The following is a 21,315-nucleotide window of genomic DNA, read 5'->3' as shown; positions in this document are numbered from 1 at the left end:
TAAGTGCATTTTCATAAGCTGCAGAACTAAAATATACAAACTTGTCATAATTGCAGCCAAGCATCAAGACACTTCTTTTTACATTTACAGTTCAGCACATACTTCAGTTATCAAACATATGTATTGGATTAAAATCGTGGTAGCCCCATAATGCAGTGGAAATGCAGTGGCCTAATCATGTGTCTCTTTTCTGTTCTAGAAAAAGCCATTGTCTTCAATAATAAAAGAAGTCTGTGACGGGTGAGTACCACACAGAAGGCAATTGTTTTTGTCCTTATTGGTACGGTAATACAAGGCCCAGGCATGCGGGGGAAGATCTACAATGTCCCTTTTTGTAATGGTGCTTAGTAAACATTCTGTCCCATTAGAAAAGCAACGCTTTAAAAAATTATTCATGTGGAAAAGATGTAAACAAAGCATTGGACTAGGATTTGGGGGGGGGGAGGGTCTTTCGATTCTGGTCTGGCCTTTCACTGGTTCTCTCTATGAACTTGGATAAGTCACTTCATCTCATTTTATCCACTGCACTCAGCTGAAATCAGTTCTGTTAATACCGTGGCTCTTGCTTATGCCTTAACATTGGGAAATCTGGATCTTAAAATTAAATGCTAAACTACTGATGCCTGCAATAGCTGAAAGTATGTTTTGTGATGGTAAAATGTATCAAAATCTTATCTTGCTTGGTTAGTTGTAAAGGAAAAAGCTAGCTTTTCTTTACAACAATAAAAAAAGATAAAACTACTGTTCTAAGCATAGTGCTAAACATAGCAAGGAATTGATACCTGGAGCATGAATATTGGGATGTACTGGAATCCAAATATTGGACAAAGTGATAATTAGAGCACAGTTTGTCATTTTCTTGTGGGTTTTTAATAACAGACCTTGATTAGAGCAGTGGTTCCCAACCCTGTCCTGGAGGACCACCAGGCCAGTCAGGTTTTCAGGATAGCCCTCATGAATATGCATGAGAGAGATCTGCATATAATGGAGGTGCCAGGCATGCAAATCTGCTCCATGCAAATTCATGAGGGCTATCGTGAAAACCCGACTGGCCTGGTGGTCTTCCAGGACAGGGTTGGGAACCACTGGATTAGAGTGCAGTGAAACAAAAATGTTGACTGATATTGCATTAGTAATTTTGATGGAGTACTAAAGGGCACAGGTATTGGGGCTTATAGAAGCAGGTAGTGACTGTTCTTAAGGGCATTTATTTATTAGCTGGCAAAGAACTGATGGTGCAAATGAAACTCACTTTTGATGGTGGTGCAAACTGCTCTCTAAAACAAACCTTAAAGCAAAACTTAAGCAACTAAACGTAAATAGCTTGTAGAGGAGTGGGGTAGGGGGGATATTTATTTATTTATTTATTCAATTTTCTATACCATTCTCCCAAAGGAGCTCAGAGTGGTTTACATTAATTTATTCAGGTACTTGAGCTTTTTTCCCTATCTGTCCCGGCAGGCTCACAATCTTTCTAATGTACCTGAGGCAATGAGGGGATTAAGTGGCTTGCCCAGGGTCACAAGGAGCAGCGTGGGTTTGAACCCACAACCTCAGGGTGCTGAGGCTGTAGCTTTAATATGACAGCTATTGAATAATTGAAAGGTAAATAATTTATTTGCTCAATTATTTAGCCCGTCCTCCCAAAGGAGCCCAGAACAGGTTACAAAGTACATCCACAATATAATCGAGACAAGACAAAGATTACATAATTTACAATATTGACATGACAAAAAATATCCACTAAGCAGCTCTGGTGAGAGTAGGTGGCGTAGGTGTGTTGACTCTGAATGGCATTTCTGGGTGCATGGGTTTGTGAAGAGGAAGGTTTTACATTCTTCCTGAAGCTCCAGAGAATGAAATGTGAGTAGGAGCTTGCAGGCTTTCAGTTTTGAGGGAGCAGCCAGAAGGTATGGTCAATCGTTTTTCTCCTTGAGACCTCAGTGGTCACTTTGGGAAGTAGATTTGTAGTTTAGTTGTCATGTAGTGTAGAATCGATTCGTGGAAGGTTTTGAAAGCGAGCATCAGGGCCTTGAAGGCACAGTGTTTTTGAAGAGGCAATCTTTCCCCCCCCCCCCCACCCCCCCACCCCCCGTGGAAATCTTTTCCCCCCAAGAGGCAATCTTTTCCCCCCAGTGGAAAGTTAAGAGTAGGATGGAATGGCATCATTTTCTCACAGGTAGTCAGATACAAGGGATAGCCTGTCAGAGCAAAATGGAAGAAGAGGGGTAAAAACTGTATTATTCAAAGAGCATAGAACAACACACAGAAGATCCTTTGTTTGGAGCTGAAGATAAAGCCAGCGGTTAAGTAGGGTCTGCAGTATGGGAGCAATAGAAAAAGACAGGGTCTTTGCAGCCTTTATCTGCTGTCAATGTGTGTTCCCATATAAATGAACTATGGCTGATATGTGACCTGAGGGGGAGAGAGAGTAAAAAAGAAAAAAAAGAATACTGTCTTAAGTGATCAAGAAAAGAATTTTAAAAAATCCTTTCCAGCATGTTGTGATCATATAGTCCTGATTAAATCAGGATGGCTAGATGTGGTCTCATAAGTTTGTCTTTATAAAACAGACACCCCTAGAACCAGCCCCAGCAGTTTGTAGGTCATGAAGCGCATATTGCCATGTGCTCAAAAATGAGGGTAAAAGTGGCTATCTCTAGGAAAATAGGACTAAATTCATGTTTTCCCAGAGACAGTCATAAATGTATGTGTGTATACTCTTAAGCATATACAGTGGTGCCTCACACAACGGACGCCTCGCACAGCGCACGCTGCGCACAACGAACTTTATGTCTTGATTCGTACAACGAACTTCGTTTCACACAACGAAGTCGCCCGAGCTGCATCCTTCCGCGCAGGCACTGCGCTTAACTGCCCTCTCTCCGCCTGGCTCCCTCTTGCCCCCCCGACTCCCCGACACGATCGGGGCAAAAAGGAGCCCAAGCCCTCTTGCCCCGCCGATTCCCCAACTCCCCGACAATATCGGGCCAGGAGGGAGCCCAAGTCCTCCTGGCCACGGCAACCCCCTAACCCCACCCTGCACTACATTACGGGCAGGAGGGATCCCAGGCCCTCCTGCCCTCGACGCAAACCCCCCCTCCCCCCAACGACCGCCCCCCCCCAAGAACCTCCGACCGCCACCCCAGCCGACCCGCGACCCCCCTGGCCGACCCCCACGACACCCCCAACCCCCTTCCCCGTACCTTTCTGTAGTTGGCCGGACAGACGGGAGCCAAACCCGCCTGTCCGGCAGGCAGCCAACGACGGAATGAGGCCGGATTGGCCCATCCGTCCCAAAGCTCCGCCTACTGGTGGGGCCTAAGGCGCCTGGGCCAATCAGAATAGGCCCGGGAGCCTTAGGTCCCTCCTGGGGGCGGGGCCTGAGGCACATGGGCCCAACCTCAGGCCCTGCCCCCAGGAGGGACCTAAGGCTCCCGGGCCTATTCTGATTGGCCCAGGCGCCTTAGGCCCCACCAGTAGGCGGAGCTTTGGGACGGATGGGCCAATCCGGCCTCATTCCGTCGATGGCTGCCTGCCGGACAGGCGGGTTTGGCTCCCGTCTGTCCGGCCAACTACAGAAAGGTACGGGGAAGGGGGTTGGGGGTGTCGTGGGGGTCGGCCAGGGGGGTCGCGGGTCGGCTGGGGGGGCGGTCGGAGGTTCTTGGGGGGGGCGGTCGTTGGGGGGAGGGGGGGTTTGCGTCGAGGGCAGGAGGGCCTGGGATCCCTCCTGCCCGTAATGTAGTGCAGGGTGGGGTTAGGGGGTCGCCGTGGCCAGGAGGACTTGGGCTCCCTCCTGGCCCGATATTGTCGGGGAGTTGGGGAATCGGCAGGGCAAGAGGGCTTGGGCTCCCTTTTGCCCCGATCGTGTCGGGGAGTCGGGGGGGCAAGAGGGCTTGAGCTCCCTTTTGCCCCGATCGTGTCGGGGAGTCGGGGGGGCAAGAGGGCTTGAGCTCCCTCTTGCCCCGATCGTGTCGGGGAGTCGGGGGGGCAAGAGGGCTTGAGCTCCCTCTTGCCCCGATCGTGTCGGGGGTGCCAGGGACCACACGGAGTCACCCACCGTACCACCCGATTCGGGTAAGCGCAGGTATCGGTGGGTGGCTTATTTGCGGGGGGGTGCCTTATTTTACATTTTTTTCTAAAAAGGGGGGGCTGTCTTATTTGATGGCCCTGCCTTATCATCGGGGAAACACGGTAGAAAAAAAAAAAAAAATGAACAGTTAAGTCCCAGTTTTTGCCGCTGAGACTCTGCCCTCTCTCACTGTAAAATTAGACTCTACTTAGTCTGTCTTTAAATTTAAAAAATGTGTGTTGTTTTAAAAAACAATTATGTTTTTAGATGTATCTAAATAAAAATAATAACCAAAAATTTATCTTTTTTTATGTCATCTTAGCATATTTTATGCTACAGAACGAATTATTTTTTTTAACATGTATTGTTATGGGAAAACGCGTTTCACATAACGAACTTTTCGCATAACAAACTTGCTCCTGGAACGAATTAAGTTCGTTGTGTGAGGCACCACTGTACTCTATATTTTATAAAATATGCATGACCCTTGCAACTCTGTGCCCGATCTACCCAAATCACTCCAATGAGAATGCCTGCATGTGGTGTGCACATACAGTATAACAATGCTCTCTCGTGTCACTAAGTGCGTTTGCTATCACACAATTATGTAAAAGGCTTTATCTACATGTAAAATGGACTTTACATGCAGATAAGTCTTTAAAAATGATTACAGTAGAGGAAAGTTTTATAACAGAGAGCACACAGACACATATATTCAAATTTTTTAAAGGGCCGCCTTCAAAACACCCAAATACCAGACATGAAACCTCAATAAAGGTGTTTTTGGACCATTATAACTAATACCGCTCAAGATCAATAGTAAAAGGAATAATAAAAAGTCTGTATTTTAGGAATTTTAATCAGTCTGTACAAGTTTAGTGAAAGCTATTCTTAATGTGCTCCGAATGTCCACCCCCCAAATTACTTTTTAAATCTTGTTTGGGAACTCCTCCCCCCAAATCACTTAGGGCCACTTTTATCAAGCTGCACTAGAGGTTTTTAGCTTTTTAGCACGAGCGTCTGAGCACTTAACTCACTGGCCTGCGCTAAATAACACTAGCGCTGCTTAATAAAAAAGGGGGTTAATTTTTTTTCCCCATTTTAAAAAATTTATTAACACTTTCACTTTTCTAATCACAGCCCCCTTTTTTGAAGCTGTGATAGTATTTTAGCATGGGCCAGCGAGGTAAATGCTCTGACATTCATAGGAATTGAATGAGCATCGGAGCATTTACCTCACCAGCCCTCACTAAAATGGTCTACCACAGCTTGATAAAAGGGGACCATTGTGACTTAGGGCTCCTTTTATCAAGGTGCGCTAGCAGGGTTAGCGCATCGGACATTTCATCACACGCTAACCCCCGTGGCAAGCCAAAAAACTAATGCCTCGTCAATGGAGGCATTAGCGACTAGCGCGGCAGGCGGTTTAATGTGCGGTATTCCGCGCGTTAAACCCCTACTGCGCCTTGATAAAAGGAACCCTTAATCTAACATATAATGACTACCGTATTTTCACGTAGATAATGCGCACACGTGTAAAACGCGCACACGGGTATAGCGCGCGGAAAACACAAATTTATGTACAGAAATTTTTGTATACCACACACACCCTTATACCGCGCATGCTACCCAACTCTCCAGTCGCCCGCCCCGACTCTCCTCTGGCCGCCCCGACTCTTCTTTCGCCCGCCCCGACTCTCCTCTCCCCCTTGAAGTCCTGTCCCCACCCTGAAAGCCTGATGCCCCCCGACGTCCGATTCATCCCTCCCCGCAGGACCGCTCGCACGCACCCCCACCCTGAAGGACCGCTCGCACCTCCACAGCCTCCCGACCCCCCCATCATGTAGAAGCTCCTACCGGTGTCCTGCTGCTTCCCCTCTTGCCCCGCCGACTCCCCGACACGATTGGGGCAAGAGGGAGCTCAAGCCCTCTTGCCCCCCCCGACTCCCCGACACGATCGGGGCAAAAGGGAGCCCAAGCCCTCTTGCCCCGCCGACTCCCCAACTCCCCGACAATATCGGGCCAGGAGGGAGCCCAACTCCTCCTGGTCCTGGCGACCCCCCCCTAGTTGTTCGGGCCAGGAGGGAGCCCAAATCCTCCTGGCCACGGCGACCCCCTACCCCCACCCCGCACTACATTACGGGCAGGAGGGATCCCAGGCCCTCCTGCCCTCGATGCAAACCCCCTTCCCCCCAACAACTGCCCCCCCCAAGAACCTCCGACCGCCCCCCCAGCCGACCCGCGACTCCCCTGGCCGACCCCCACGACACCCCCACCCCCCTTCCCCGTACTTTTCTGTAGTTGGCCGGACAGACGGGAGCCAAACCCGCCTGTCCGGCAGGCAGCCAACGACGGAATGAGGCCGGATTGGCCCATCCGTCCCAAAGCTCTGCCTACTGGTGGGGCCTAAGGCGCCTGGGCCAATCAGAATAGGCCCGGGAGCCTTAGGTCCCTCCTGGGGGCGGGGCCTGAGGCACATGGTCAGGTTGGGCCCATGTGCCTCAGGCCCCACCCCCAGGAGGGACCTAAGGCTCCCGGGCCTATTCTGATTGGCCCAGGCGCCTTAGGCCCCACCAGTAGGCGGAGCTTTGGGACGGATGGGCCAATCCGGCCTCATTCCGTCGTTGGCTGCCTGCCGGACAGGCGGGTTTGGCTCCCGTCTGTCCGGCCAACTACAGAAAGGTACGGGGAAGGGGGGTGGGGGTGTCGTGGGGGTCGGCCAGGGGGGTCGCGGGTCGGCTGGTGGGGGCGGTCAGAGGTTCTTGGGGGGGGGGTCGTTGGGGGGAGGGGGGTTTGCGTCGAGGGCAGGAGGGCCTGGGATCCCTCCTGCCCGTAATGTAGTGCGGGGTGGGGTTAGGGGGTCACCGTGACCAGGAGGGTTTGGGCTCCCTCCTGGCCCGAACAACTAGAGGGGGTGGGGGGTCGCCAGGGCCAGGAGGACTTGGGCTCCCTCCTGGCCTGATATTGTCGGGGAGTTGGGGAATCGGCGGGGCAAGAGGGCTTGGGCTCCTTTTTGCCCTGATCGTGTCGGGGAGTCGGCGGTCCTTCGGGGTGGGGGTGCGGGTGCGTGCGAGCGGTCCTGCGGGGGGTGAATCGGACGTCGGGGGGGAACTATGTAAAAAAAAATTTGTACAATGCGCTCACGCGTATACCGCACAATGGTATGCACGGTTTGTAAAAACACGTTTAACGCGTGCGTTATATGCGTGAAAATACTGTACTTCTTCTTATAAGGAAATAACATTAGTAAATCTATTCGTCCATAAAAATAAGGAAGAAAGAAGAGTAAATAATAAAGGCCAGTCCATTCAGTAATTTAAAATGATCACTTAATTTATATTCCAGTATAATGTCCCATTAAACCTTCAATCTTGTAGTCAGCACATGCAACACTAATTGAACTGCTCAGTTTGCCAGCTTGTTGACACAAAGGTATTTCAAGCAAACAAGTGCTCTGGATCAGGGCAATGTCACTAAAAATACAGCAAAGCTCTACATTAGTAATCTAACAAAAATTCAAAATTATATGCAAACATATTTGTTCTGTGGTCCAATATTGCTTTTACTTGATTGAATCTAAAATTTGCAACTTTAGCATCTATTTGATCACTGCCTGTGTTTGAAACCTGATCCATGACAAGGACAGAACTTTGGTACATTTTGTTTGATAATAGACTTTTGATTTGATTTACCCTGCCAACTGTGAAAGCTCTATGTACTGCGCTGCCCATGCTGTCACAATATTGCTGAAAAATTTGAGGGCTTTGTATTGTCTTCAGTAAGAAGATACGTTTTTGGGTTTTTTTTTTAAAGAATAACAATATATGAGAAAATGTTTTTCCCTTCCTCTAATCCCCAGTGTTAACTTTTCTTCTGAGCAATTCATATAGTAAATCAAAGATATTTCATAATATATTCTTTCCAGATGCTTTGTGTTTAAGCATTTTATAAAATTTACTTGTACAGTATATGCTTACGAGTACACACTCTCTGAAACATATAAACATGATGGCAGATAAAGACCAAATGGCCCATCCGCAGTAACCATTCCTTAGCAACAGCAGCAGATGAATCCAGAGACCAGTGGGATAGCACACTGGGATAGCACACATCTACCAGCAGGTGGAGATAGAGAAACTGATTAACAGGTCATCCTTTTGGCTGGCACACCTCCTGCATCTTCAGTATGCTCTATCTCCCAGCAGGTGATGTTCGCTATTCAACTAGCTCCTGAATTCTGGCTGTGACTGGAAAATTATTTTCTCCTGTTGATGTTTCTCTTCAGTGAGACTGCCATTCTATTTCTCCTGTTGAGGTTTCTCTTCAGTGAGATGGCAATTTTATTTCTCCTGTTGAAGCTTCTCTTCAGTGAGACAGGAGAGGCAGCTGAATGATGGTGCCAGCTTTAGGGGTTACACCTGGGCCCCCCCCCCCAGGTCCCTTCCTCACCCTTCCTCCAACGATAGAGGGTCTGACTGGGTCTCAATTTTTCTTCTTTCCCTTCAATGTAAAAAAAAAAAAAAAGAGAGACCACAGTGACTAAAACAATTCTGCCCTCATAGTGCTGAGCGACCGGCATCTCCCAGCACTATCAATAAATTTGTGAGTATATGTTTTATTTGAACTCCTTTTCTGGTTTCTGGTTGTGGTGGAGCTGCGGGTTCGGTGTGAATCTACAGAAGGAATATGTTTTTTTATCAAACGCTATGTTTTGTAGAGTTGTGGAAATGGTTTAGTGACTGACAAGTAAATTTACATTTGTATGAAGTTTATTCAGTAAAGGGCTTGGGTGTATGGATAGAGAGCTCTGTTGACGGAACTAGTGTCTTCCCGCGTGTTGTAGGTGCGCGCTTGTTTTCATACTCGCAGCAGTGCCACAGTGGTAGTGGGATTTCTCCACGAGGTGGACTCTGCTTGGCAGTTCCCGCGGCTGGGTGGAGGTAAATATTTGGACTGCTCCGGGTGTGTTCTTCACATAGCCAGTTCCTGACTGAGCGCAAGAGGCGTGTGCTTATTTTCCTAAGTTGAGAATGAAGCAGCATTCATTTATTTCTCTCCAATGTTCATTTTAAGCATTTTATACCATGACAGTGCGAAAAATATTTTAATGGTTGGCTCTGGGTAGGTTTTTAATGCATTGTTGATAGAGCCAGCTCATTTCAGCATGAAACGGGCATGTGCTTGGGTCTCCGGCGCTAGCGGGAGCACTGCAGCGTTCACGGAGTTTATTTTGCAGCTGACTTAGGTCATTATTCCGCGGTTTCCCTGTTTTCGGGTTTCTAAGCGTCAGGAGTGTTTCAACAGCTTTTGCCACTGTTGCGGTGATATACCTTGTGTGTGTGTGTTTCCCCACTCTCTCTGCTTGAAAAAGACTTAACTACTTTAATTGCGACTGTACTGTTATGCCTCACGGTGCTTAAGAAAGAGATTCTGCCCTGTGCTCAGCTACCCAATCAAAGGTTTTTGCCGTTATGGGTCAGCAGAAGGCAAATTGCTGCACAGTGATGTAAGCGGCATGAGAGTATCCTGTGTTTCATACGGGTATCTTCCTGTCTCTCTCTCTCTGAAGGGTGAGTCTATGTAGGTTTAGAGGTTTTTTTATTCTTTGTGCCTCTATGCAGTGCTGTGTGTGTCTGGTAGCACTATAGAATTGATTCCTGAACTATCTTTTCTATTGGACTGCAAGTTTCAAAGCTTCTTGCACAGATTTCTCAGGTCACCATCTTCTCATGGCACCTGCTAGACAGTCCCTCAAAATGGCAGGAAGAGCTGTGTGACTCCTTCTAACCAGGGACAAGTTACCTATTCTCCCAAACCCACAGAGTAGCAAATGCTATGTGACTGCTGGAATCATCCCTGAAGCTCTCTTTAGGGATGTGAGCTTTATCTGATAACAATTAGGGTGCATATTGTTTCCCATGGGGCGGTCAATGCAGCTTCTAGATTCCGTCTAGTACGTCTTCACTTTAAAGGCAGTAAGTTTTTGGCTAACATTACATACTCCATCTTACATCGCAAAGCTGGATTTTTTGTGGGACAGTTCCTTTCTTCTTCCAGAATTTACAGCTCTTGTCCAGCCGTTCCCCGACTGTCTGCTTTTCATTCTGAAGGGATCTTCACTTCCTCTGGTAACTCTTTATGCTTTCTCATGAGGGGGGAGACACTATGATGTCAGGTCAGGGGGCTTTGGGCATTTTTCAGGATGCTTGCAACTTTGAATCCTCCTCCCATTTCAGATTTGTTCTTGGAGTGACCATGTATTGAGCTTCCAAAGGTTATGTTCATGCGAAACCCCCTTTTAAGTGTTACTGGTTCTCGGGGCAGTAGTTTTAGTTCTTCTGGAACTAAGGGAAGTTATTCCATTTACTTCATAGTGCCTAAGATGGGGTAATTGGTCAGACGGGGGCTGGATCTCATTCTGGTAAATTAGTTTCTCAGAGTTAGACATTTCCAGAGAAAAATTGTAAGAATATTTACAATTTCCCTATGGTCACTGAACTTGCACTATCTTCGCTTAGCTCTCATTGAGCAGCGCTATCAGTTTTGGCAGATGTCATTTGGCCTAGCCACGGCTCCATGAACATTTTAGAAAATGAGTGGCAGATACTTTCTTTCTTAGACGATTGCTTGATTCAGATGTCTTCCAGTCAGGTCAATTTGTCAGACACAAACGGGTGATTTATTTTATTTAAACTTCTTTTCTTCAATTTTTTGGAAGTGAATCTTCAAATTTCCAAAGAGCTCTTTTCTCCTGTACTAATTATTGGAATATCAAGGGATATTGTTCACGTAGGAGAGGAATGTGTTTCTTCCCAGAGACTGGGGCAACAGATTACAGTCTCAGGTTTGCCTTCTTCAGTCACCAAGAACAAGAGTATGGGATTCTGTACAGGTTATAGGATCTATGGTGGTGACTCCACTGGGAACTTCAGCTTGCTATCACACGAGAACGCTACAGCAGTCGCTTTTGTTCCAGTGGTTCCCGGTATCTCAAGGCTCCAATTGTAGTATCTAGTAGGCTCCTCAAGCATCACTCAATATATTTGGTGGCTCAGCGAGATTAATCTTTTCAAACGCATGACTCTGTCTTTGCTGGACTGGCTCAAATTCACCAAACATCCCAGGCTGTCGGGTTGGGGGCTCAGTGCCTTCAATCCTCAGCGCAAGGAGTCTGGTATTAAGAGGAGACTCAGTACTCGTTCATTCTTCTGGACTGAAGCATGGTCAGGCTACCGTTTCAGGAGTTTCAGACCATTCTTCCGGAATGACTATAAAGGTCTTTTAGGACAGTGTTATGACAGTGGTATTTCTCTACAGCCAGGAAAGTACATGATGTACTCAGTTGGCGAGTAAAGTAATGGTTCTACCTCAATGGTGGAATCTCATCTTCCTCTTCTGTCAGCGCATCAGTTTACAGGACAGGAAAAGGGTTTAGATAGACTTTCTCACAACAAAATCTGAGCATGGACCATCTATTGTATGTTAAAATGTACAGCGCTGTGTATACCTTTCAGCGTTTTAGAAATAATAAATAGTAGTAAAATCTTCTACATCCTGGAAATTGGGAATTATTTGCTCAGGCATTCCAGCTCTTTGTATAAAGGTGAGATCTGCTAGAACTAGACCTCATGGCCTCGTCTCGAAATTCAAAGCTTCCTAGCTTCTTCAGCAGACGCAGGGAGTGGCAATCAGAGGGGGTAGCAGCTTTGCTTCTTTCTCGCCTCTGGTTTCTCTTTTTATGTGTTTTCCCCTGGCTGATGATTGGATGGATTTGCCATCTCAAGCTCGCTTTCAGGGCACAGTAATTAGAGAATCTCTGGATTGGCTGCGCCATCCTTGCTATGCAGATCTGATGAGTCTTTCGACGGCCGAACTGTTGAGATTCCTGGTATCTCCAGATTTACTCACCTAGGGTCCAATCAAAATGATATTCGTCATATTTTGGTATTATGACCTAGCTTTTGAAAAGTCATGGCTGACATGTAAGGGTTATGCGAAGCAGGTTATTTCTTCTCTTCTCCAGGCGATACAGACGTCTTCACCTGTGGCTTATGCTTCCGTTTGGAGGCTTTTCTTTTCTTGGGTACTTCTCAACATTGGCACCCTTCCAGAGTTCTATTATATATATTCTTTCTTTTTTGGCACAAGCGTATTGCCAAGGGCTTAGCGTTCAATTCTCTTCAGCTTCAAGTGGCAATCTTAGCTTGTTACAAGGGCTCAGCTTCATGTAGTTCAGTTCCTAAAAGGAGTACAGTATATTTGTATACCTCTTAAGAAGCCCTGTCCGGAGTACAGTCTTAAGGTACTTCTTCGCAGTTTACAGAAGGCTTCGTTTCAACCTTGTCTTTTGAGACTCTAAAAGGCTGTGACGTTGAACACGGTGTTTCTTGTGGCCATGGCTTCAGCTCGGAGGGTTTTCTGAGTTGCAGGCCTTATACGCCGAGGATTCTTATTTCTGATTTACAAATTCTGTGGTGTCAGTTCGGACAGTACCACAATTTCTTTCTAAGGTGGTGTCATCCTTTCTTTTATGCCACTCTCACTTTTCCTTCCTTCTTCCTGGGAGGAGGAATGAGGAGACGAGCTTTTCTTCACTGCATTTTTTGAAAGTACATAGCATTCTCCACAATCTGTAGGTTTCTAACAACTTTTAATCGTTTAGATCACCTCTTTATATTCTTCAAGGGATGCGATAAATGTTTGGCAGCGTCCAAATTATTCATCGCTCAAAGGGTCCAGGAAGACATTCTTTACACTTACATGATGGCAGGGAAGCGGTTGGCGGAAGAACTTCATGACCATTCAGCCAGAGCAATGGCGGCTACTTGGACATAGTCCAGAGATTTTTTCCTTGGAGGAGTTTTGTCATGCAACTACTTGGTCTTCCAAGAGTACTTATCTCAGCATTACCGGTTGGATGTGGGGGCACATGCGGAGGCAGTGATTAGTGCTTCGGTTGTTGCGGAGGCGGCATTTGCTTCCCACCCAGATTGGGATTGCTTTGCACCATCCCATTGGTCTCTGAATTCATCTGCTGCTGTTGCTAAGGAAGGAAAAATTATGTTCTTACCTGTTAATTTTCTTTCCTTTAGACGCAGCAGATGAATCCATAGCCCCACCCTTTCTGGAAATTGACTATCGGTTTTTTCTTTTGCAACTTTCAAAGTCAGTTATTATTGATAGTTGTATTCTGTATTATTACCTTTTGAAATTTGTTATGGGAAAAAAGTTTTTTACATGCTAAACATATTGATGGTTACGGATGCTTGGGCAAGGAGCAATACTGAAGTTGCAGGAGGTGTACCAGCCAATAGTACCACCTGTTAATCAGTTTCTCTATCTCCACCTGCTGGTAGATGTGTGCTATCCCATTGGTCTCTGGATTCATCTGCTGCGTCTAAGGAAAGAAAATTAACAGGTAAGAACATAATTTTTCCTTATCTCTTTCTCTCTCTGAGAGATCTCACATGCCTATCCCCGGCCCTTTTGAATTCAGAAATAGTCTTTGTCTCCACCGCCTTTTCTGGGAGACTATTCCATGTATCTACCACCCTTTCTGTAAAAAAGTATTTCCTTAGATTACTCCGGAGCCTATCACCTCTTAACTTCATCCTATGCCCTTTCATTGCAGAGTTTCTTTTCAAATGAAAGAGACTCGACTCATGCGCATTTAAATTGCATAGGTATTTAAACGTCTCTATCATATATCCTCTCTCCCGCCTTTCCTCTGACATATTTATACCATGTTTGGAGCAGATGTATTTGCACACCATTGGGGCTGGTTTTGGGAGGGAAAGGATTTGCATGGCTGCTGCTAGAGGCCTGCTCTTCTCAACCAACCCTTCTATGCTCCTCCAGACTTAGTGAAGTGCTTATCATGCTAAACGCATATGAAAAACCTTTTTTTTCTTTTTTGCATGGCTGTGAGGTACATAATGATAGCATTAATGTGCATTTAAACACATTTTTGTACAGTCTGTGATAATGGTTTTAGTGGGAGTTAAACTCTCACAGAAACTATTTGATCATTCAGTGCACAGTAATGTATTCACAACTAGTACTAATATTCATTCAGTTGTGTCCGACCCTTAGATACTCTGTAGACCAATCCTCGCCATGCTTCCCTGTTTTCCATAGCGTCTTTCAATTGCTTGATCATTTCCATGTCATTCTTGACGGGCCCATGGTCTCCCTTGTTTCCTTATACCACTGACTAATGTGTGCACAAACCTGACTTTAACTGCATGTTCTTGTACAATTCCACTTTATTCCGGGACCAGTGGGTTATTACCGTCTACCTGCCAGGACTTTGTAAGAAGCCTCAAATTTCAGAAGTTTTATCCCTTCTCCCTCATACCTCATTACTATGTATCATCTTCAGCTTACAAGCCAGGCTGTAAGAGCTTATCTTTTCTGCTTGTGTTTAATTTTGTGGACTTTCAGTATATTTCGTTTGCAGTTTTTCACTTTCATGCTGTGGAGGTTCCCTGTGGGGACATCCTTGACTGCAGGAGATCACAGACCTTTGGAAAAAGTCTGTTTCTGGATGGGTTCCCTGCTTGGCAAGAAGCCTCCTGGACAGCCTCCAGGAAGCCTTCAGGAAGCCTCCTGGACCATTCCCTTGGGAACTTGCTCAAACCAGGTTCATCCGCTAGTGGGTAGAGTGCAGGCTGAGCAGTTCCATGAGAGGCACAACTGGGATCGGAGCCAGACTGCATTCCTCCACCAGGCATCTGCGCAGTGTGTCAGAGGGTGGCGGAGATCTCCTGCCGTGGAAGTCATGCCAGTGGGGCAGTCAGAAGAGTTGATATCCAAATCCACAGTTCTTTGAGGCAGAGATCTCCCTGTGGCTGTTTTCAGCTCTGTATGCAGTGTTTTCCATTCAGCCCAAGTCACAGTGAGTACAAACTGACAGCTTGAATCAGCAATTTTGGAGGAGTTTTTGGGTGCCCTCCCCCTCCCCACCTCTGTAATCCCCAAATCGCCATTTTTTTAGGGTTCCTGTGATTTTCCTAGGCTATTTTTAGTCAAAATTGGCACCTGTAGTGGCCATTTTGATTTTTTCCCAATTTGAATTTAAAATTATTTTTCATACTGCCAGCAGAAACCTCAGACTCCTGCTACATCCAAGGCCACTCAGTCTTTTTGACCATCTGATAGAACGCTGATAGAACAGTTCAAAATTCTGGGAAGGAAGCTGAAGATGAGGGCCCAGAAGATAGTATTCTCAGAGATCCTACCGGTACCGAGGGCAGATGTGAAAAGGCAGGAAGAAGTACAATCAATAAATGCATGGATGAGGAGATGGTGTGAGGAAGAAGGATTCCTTTTCGTGAGAAACTGGACAACGTTCTGGAGCAAGAGCAAGCTCTACAGGAGAGATGGACTGCACCTGAGCACGGCGGGAACAAGACTTCTAGCAAACAACGTCAAGAGAGGAATAGAACAGGCTTTAAACTAAGAGAAAGGGGAAAGCCGACAGTCGACCTAGCGTCGATGATTCGGAAGAAGGTATCCCGTGAAGATACTGAGGGGAAAAAAGGCAGGGAAGAAACAAGAGACAAATTACAGGAGTCAACTAACCCAGAAGAGGAGGTTAGAAAGAATGTAGCAAAAGAGAAGACACCAAAGACCGAAGCACAGGGAAAAGAAATGAAGACGACAAAATGCCAGGATCTAAACTGCATATATACTAATGCAAGGAGTTTAAGTAACAAAATGGGGGAACTAGAAGCCATGGCCAATGCAGAGGACATAGACATCATTGGAATCTCTGAAACGTGGTGGAATGAGGAAAACAAATGGGATACAGCACTGCCGGGGTACAAGCTCTATCGCCGGGATAGGTCAGGTCAGAAAGGAGGAGGAATAGCCCTATACGTAAAAGAAAGCATACAATCGACAAGAATGGACACAGCGGAGATGATCAACAAACTGGAATCGCTATGGGTTAAAATACCGGGTAGGAAAGGGCATGAAATAAAGATGGGCCTATACTATCGTCCACCCGGGCAAACCGGAGATAGCGATAAAGAAATGGATGCCGAGATGAAGCGAGAATGCAAAAGCGGTTACACAGTTGTTATGGGAGACTTCAACTATCCTGGGATAGACTGGAGTCTTGGAAGCTCAAGATGCGCTAGGGAGACAGAATTCCTGGAGGCTATACAAGATTGCTTCATGGAGCAGCTTGTTAGAGAACCGACGAGAGGAAATGCCACTCTGGATTTAATCCTAAATGGACTAAGGGGACCTGCAAAGGAAGTGGAAGTAGTGGGACCGTTGGGAAACAGTGATCATAATATGATCAAGTTCAAGGTTGAAGTAGGCATACCAAACGGAAAGAGAACCATAGCGACATCTTTCAACTTCAGGAAAGGAAACTATGAAGCAATGAGGGAAATGGTAAGGAAGAAACTTAGGAACACTTCCAAAAAATGGCAAACAGTAGAACATGCCTGGTCTTTTTTCAAAGACACGGTGAGCGAGGCACAAAATCTGCACATCCCCAGATTCAGAAAGGGGTGCAAAAAGGGTCGAACAAAAGACCCAGTATGGATGAATAAAATAGTGAAGGAAGCGATAGGCAATAAGAAAAATTCATTCAGGAAATGGAAAAAGGACAAAACTGAAGGGAACCATAAGGAGCACAGGAAGTATCACAAAGAATGTCACCGTGTGGTTCGAAAAGCCAAAAGAGAGTATGAAGAGAGGCTAGCCAGGGAGGCACGAAATTTCAAACCGTTCTTCAGATATGTTAAAGGGAAACAGCCAGCTAGGGAGGAGGTGGGACCGCTGGACGAAGGAGACAGGAAGGGAGCGGTGAAGGAGGAGAAAGAAGTCGCAGAAAGACTCAACATGTTCTTCCCGTCTGTATTTACAAACGAAGACACAACCTACATACCGGAACCTGAACAAATCTTCAATGGAAATCAAGCAGAAAAATTAACATCCATGGAAGTGAGCCTTGATGATGTACACAGGCAGATAGAAAAACTTAAAACTGACAAATCCCCGGGTCCGGACGGAATCCATCCCAGGGTTCTGAAGGAATTATAGGAGGAGATAGCGAAACTACTGCAGCAAATTTGCAACCTATCCTTGAAAACAGGCATGATCCCGGAGGATTGGAAGATAGCCAATGTCACGCCCATCTTTAAAAAGGGATCAAGAGGTGACCCGGGAAACTACAGACCAGTGAGTTTGACCTCGGTTCCGGGGAAACTGGCGGAAGCACTGATTAAAGAACACATCGATGAACATCTGGAAAGAAACGAACTTTTGAAAACAACCCAACATGGTTTCTGCAGGGGGAGATCGTGCCTAACGAACTTATTGCACTTCTTCGAAGGAATTAACAAACGGATGGACAGAGGAGACCTCATAGACATCATATACCTTGATTTCCAAAAAGCCTTTGACAAGGTGCCTCACGAACGTCTATTCCGGAAACTGATGAACCATGGAGTGGACGGAGACGTACATAGATGGATCAGAAACTGGTTGGCGGGTAGGAAACAGAGGGTAGGGGTGAAAGGCCACTACTCGGACTGGATGAGGGTCACGAGTGGTGTCCCGCAGGGCTCAGTGCTCGGGCCGCTGCTATTTAATATATTCATAAATGATCTAGAAACAGGCACGAAGTGTGAGATAATAAAATTTGCGGACGATACAAAACTATTTAGTGGAGCTGGGACTAAAGAGGAATGTGAAGAATTGCAAAGGGACTTGAACAAATTGGGGGAATGGGCGGCGAGATGGCAGATGAAGTTCAACGTTGAGAAATGTAAAGTATTGCATGTTGGAAACAGAAACCCAAGGTACAACTATACGATGGGAGGGATATTATTGAATGAGAATAACCAAGAAAGGGACTTGGGGGTACTGGTGGACATGACAATGAAGCCGACGGCACAGTGCGCAACGGCCGCTAAGAAAGCAAATAGAATGCTAGGCATAATCAAGAAGGGTATTACAACAAGGACAAAAGAAGTTATCCTGCCATTGTATCGGGCGATGGTGCGCCCGCATCTGGAATACTGCGTCCAATATTGGTCTCCGTACCTTAGGAAGGATATGGCGTTACTCGACAGGGTTCAGAGGAGAGCGACACGCTTGATAAAAGGGATGGAAAACCTCTCATACGCTGAGAGATTGGAGAAACTGGGTCTCTTTTCCCTGGAGAAGAGGAGACTTAGAGGGGATATGATAGAGACTTATAAGATCATGAAGGGCATAGAGAGAGTAGAGAAGGACAGATTCTTCAAACTTTCGAAAAATAAAAGAACAAGAGGACACTTGGAAAAGTTGAAAGGGGACAGATTTAAAACGAATGCTAGGAAGTTCTTCTTTACCCAACGAGTGGTGGACACCTGGAATGCGCTTCCAGAGGGCGTAATAGGGCAGAGTACAGTACAGGGTTTAAGAAAGGATTGGACAATTTCCTGCTGGAAAAGGGGATAGAAGGATATAGATAGAGGATTACTGCACAGGTCCTGGACCTGTTGGGCCACCGCGTGTGCGGACTGCTGGGCACGATGGACCTCTGGTCTGACCCAGCAGAGGCATTGCTTATGTTCTTATGTTCTTACGTTATCTAATACAGAGCATCACTTCCATTGTTCTGCCTCTGTCCTCTCCCCTTCCCATTGGAGGTCATCTCCATCATTTTTACCAATGATGGGAACTCATTACTTCAGACATCTGGGTCCTATCAATCATCAAGGAAGATTACTCTCTTCGTTTAATCCAGATTCCTCCAGATCTGCCCTCAAGACAGTATCCTTCCAACCCCTTGCAGACTACCCTTCTTCTTCAGGAAGCTCAGGCTTTGCTTCATTTCTGTGCCATCGAGGAAGTTCCTTTGGAACAGCAGAGCAGAGGGTTTTACCCCCTTTACTTCCTAGTTCCAAAGAAGATGAGTGATCTGCGACCTATCTTGGATCTGAGAGCACTCAACAAATTTCTTGTCAGAGAAAAATTCTGCATACTGTCTGGCATCCTTGTATCTCCTTCTAGATCAGAACGATTGGTTATGCTCTCTGGATCTCAAAGAGGCTTATACTCACATTCCCATTCATCCAGCCTCTCGCAAGTTCCTCAGATTTTGGGTAGGAAATCATCACTTTCAATACAGAGTGCTACCCTTCGGCCTGGCATCATCTTTAAGAGTCTTCACCAAGTGCCTGCTGATGATAGCAGCAGCTCTGCGAAACCATGGTCTTCAGGTTTTCCTATACCTGGACGATTGGCTCATCAAAGATTCAAAGTCTCAGGGGGTTATTGTAGCGACCCAACAGACTACGTGGTTCCTCCAAAGTATGGGTTTTGAAATCAACTTTCCCAAGTCCCAGCTACAGCCCTCTCAGACTCTACAGTTTATTGGAGCTGTATTGGACACTGTGCAACTCAGCATTCCTTCCTCAACAACGTCAGGATGCTCTCATTCAACTCTGCCTCAACGTGTCTTCCCTACCTTCAATTTCAGCAAGACACATGATGGTTCTCCTAGGACACATGGCTTCTACCATTCACTTGACTCCTTTTGCCAGACTTCACCTCAGAATTCCTCAGTGGACCTTGGCATCACAGTGGGCGCAGGCTTTTGACCCACTTTCTCAGCACATTGCAGTGACTCCTTCGTTGAGACAGTCTCTCCAGAGGTTTACTGTTTCAGAAGGTCCTCATGACATATTTCTCGACCTACGCTTGGGGAGCTCATCTCAATGGTCTCTGTACTCAAAGCCATTGATCCAGCATGGATCGTCAGTGTCACATCAATCTGTTGGAACTCAGAGTGATCTTCAATGTTCTCTAAGCTTTTCAGCATGTTCTTCACAATCAAATAGTCCTTATTCATACAGACAACCAAGTTGTCATGTATTATGTCAACAAGCAGGGAGGCACAGGATCTCTCCCTCTTTGTCAGGAAGTTCAAAAGGTGTGGAATTGGGTGATCCATCACAACACCTTTCTGAAAGTGTTCTATGGTTCAAGGGGAGAAAAACGGTGGGCGAATAAATGGCAGATGAAATTCAGTGTAGGGAAATGCAAGGTCATGCATATAGGGAGAAAGAACCCGATGTTCAGCTACCAAATGGGGGGATTAGTATTAGAGGGAAGTAACCTTGAAAGAGATTTGGGTGTACTGGTGGATACAACAATGAAGTCAACGGCGCAATGCGCAGCAGCCGCGAAGAAGGCAAACAGAATGTTGGGTATTATTAAAAATGGTATTACGACCAGAACAAAAGAAGTCATCCTGCCGTTGTATCGGGCAATGGTGCGCCCGCACCTGGAGTACTGTGTTCAGTATTGGTCACCGTACCTTAAGAAGGATATGGCAATACTTGAGAGGGTCCAGAGGAGAGCGACACGAATGATTAAGGGCATGGAAAACCTTTCATACACTGAAAGATTGGAGAGGCTGGAGCTCTTCTCCCTGGAAAAGCGGAGACTCAGAGGAGACATGATAGAAACCTACAAGATCATGAAGGGCATAGAGAAAGTAGAGAGAGATAGATTCTTCAAATTTTCAAAACATAAAAGAACAAGAGGGCATTCGGAAAAATTGGAAGGGGATAGATTCAAAACAAATGCTAGGAAGTTTTTCTTTACTCAGCGGGTGGTGGATACCTGGAATGCGCTTCCAGAGGACGTAATAAGGCAGAGTACGGTACTGGGGTTTAAGAAAGGATTGGACAATTTCCTGTTGGAAAAGGGGATAGAGGGGTATAGATAGAGGATTACTGCACAGGTCCTGGACCTGTTGGGCCGCCGCGTGAGCGGACTGCTGGGCACGATGGACCTCAGGTCTGACCCGGCAGAGGCATTGCTTATGTTCTTATGTTCTGTCTGGCGGACAAATTGAGTCGTCTTCTCCAACCTCAAGAATGAACACTCAATTCCTTGCCTCTCCATCACATTTTTTCGCAGTGGGGAATCCCTCAGATAGATCTCTTTGTGTGTCCCCACAACAACAAACTGTCTCAGTTTTGCTCCAAGTTATACTCTCCTCACCGCCTCGTGACAGATACTTTTCTTCTGGAATGGAAGAATCAGTTTTTTTATGTGTGCCCTCTATTCCCTCTCATTCTCAAGACACTTGTCAAACTCAAACGAGACCATGCCACCATGATTCTGATAGCTCCTCGGTGGCCCAGACAGCCTTGGTTCTCCCTTCTATTTCAACTCAGCAGCAGAGAGCCATTTCTTCTACCAGTTTTTCTGTCTCTGCTTACACA

General features: G+C 46.3%; 1 protein-coding gene across 5 annotated transcripts in view; it reads left to right on the top strand.

The window, feature by feature from the left end:
* Nucleotides 1–21,315, top strand: part of ELMO1 (engulfment and cell motility 1) — a 668,619-nt gene that overhangs the window by 135,370 nt on the left and 511,934 nt on the right. For all 5 annotated transcript variants that reach the window (XM_033930221.1, XM_033930218.1, XM_033930220.1 and 2 more), the window contains one exon: nucleotides 200–240. In XM_033930221.1, the coding sequence (XP_033786112.1) occupies nucleotides 200–240 (41 nt within the window). The remainder of the gene's footprint in view (nucleotides 1–199; nucleotides 241–21,315) is intronic.

The sequence above is a fragment of the Geotrypetes seraphini genome, chromosome 2 (genome assembly GCF_902459505.1).
Source record: "Geotrypetes seraphini chromosome 2, aGeoSer1.1, whole genome shotgun sequence".
NCBI lineage: Eukaryota > Metazoa > Chordata > Amphibia > Gymnophiona > Dermophiidae > Geotrypetes > Geotrypetes seraphini.
This window is presented reverse-complemented; position numbering and strand designations above follow the sequence as displayed.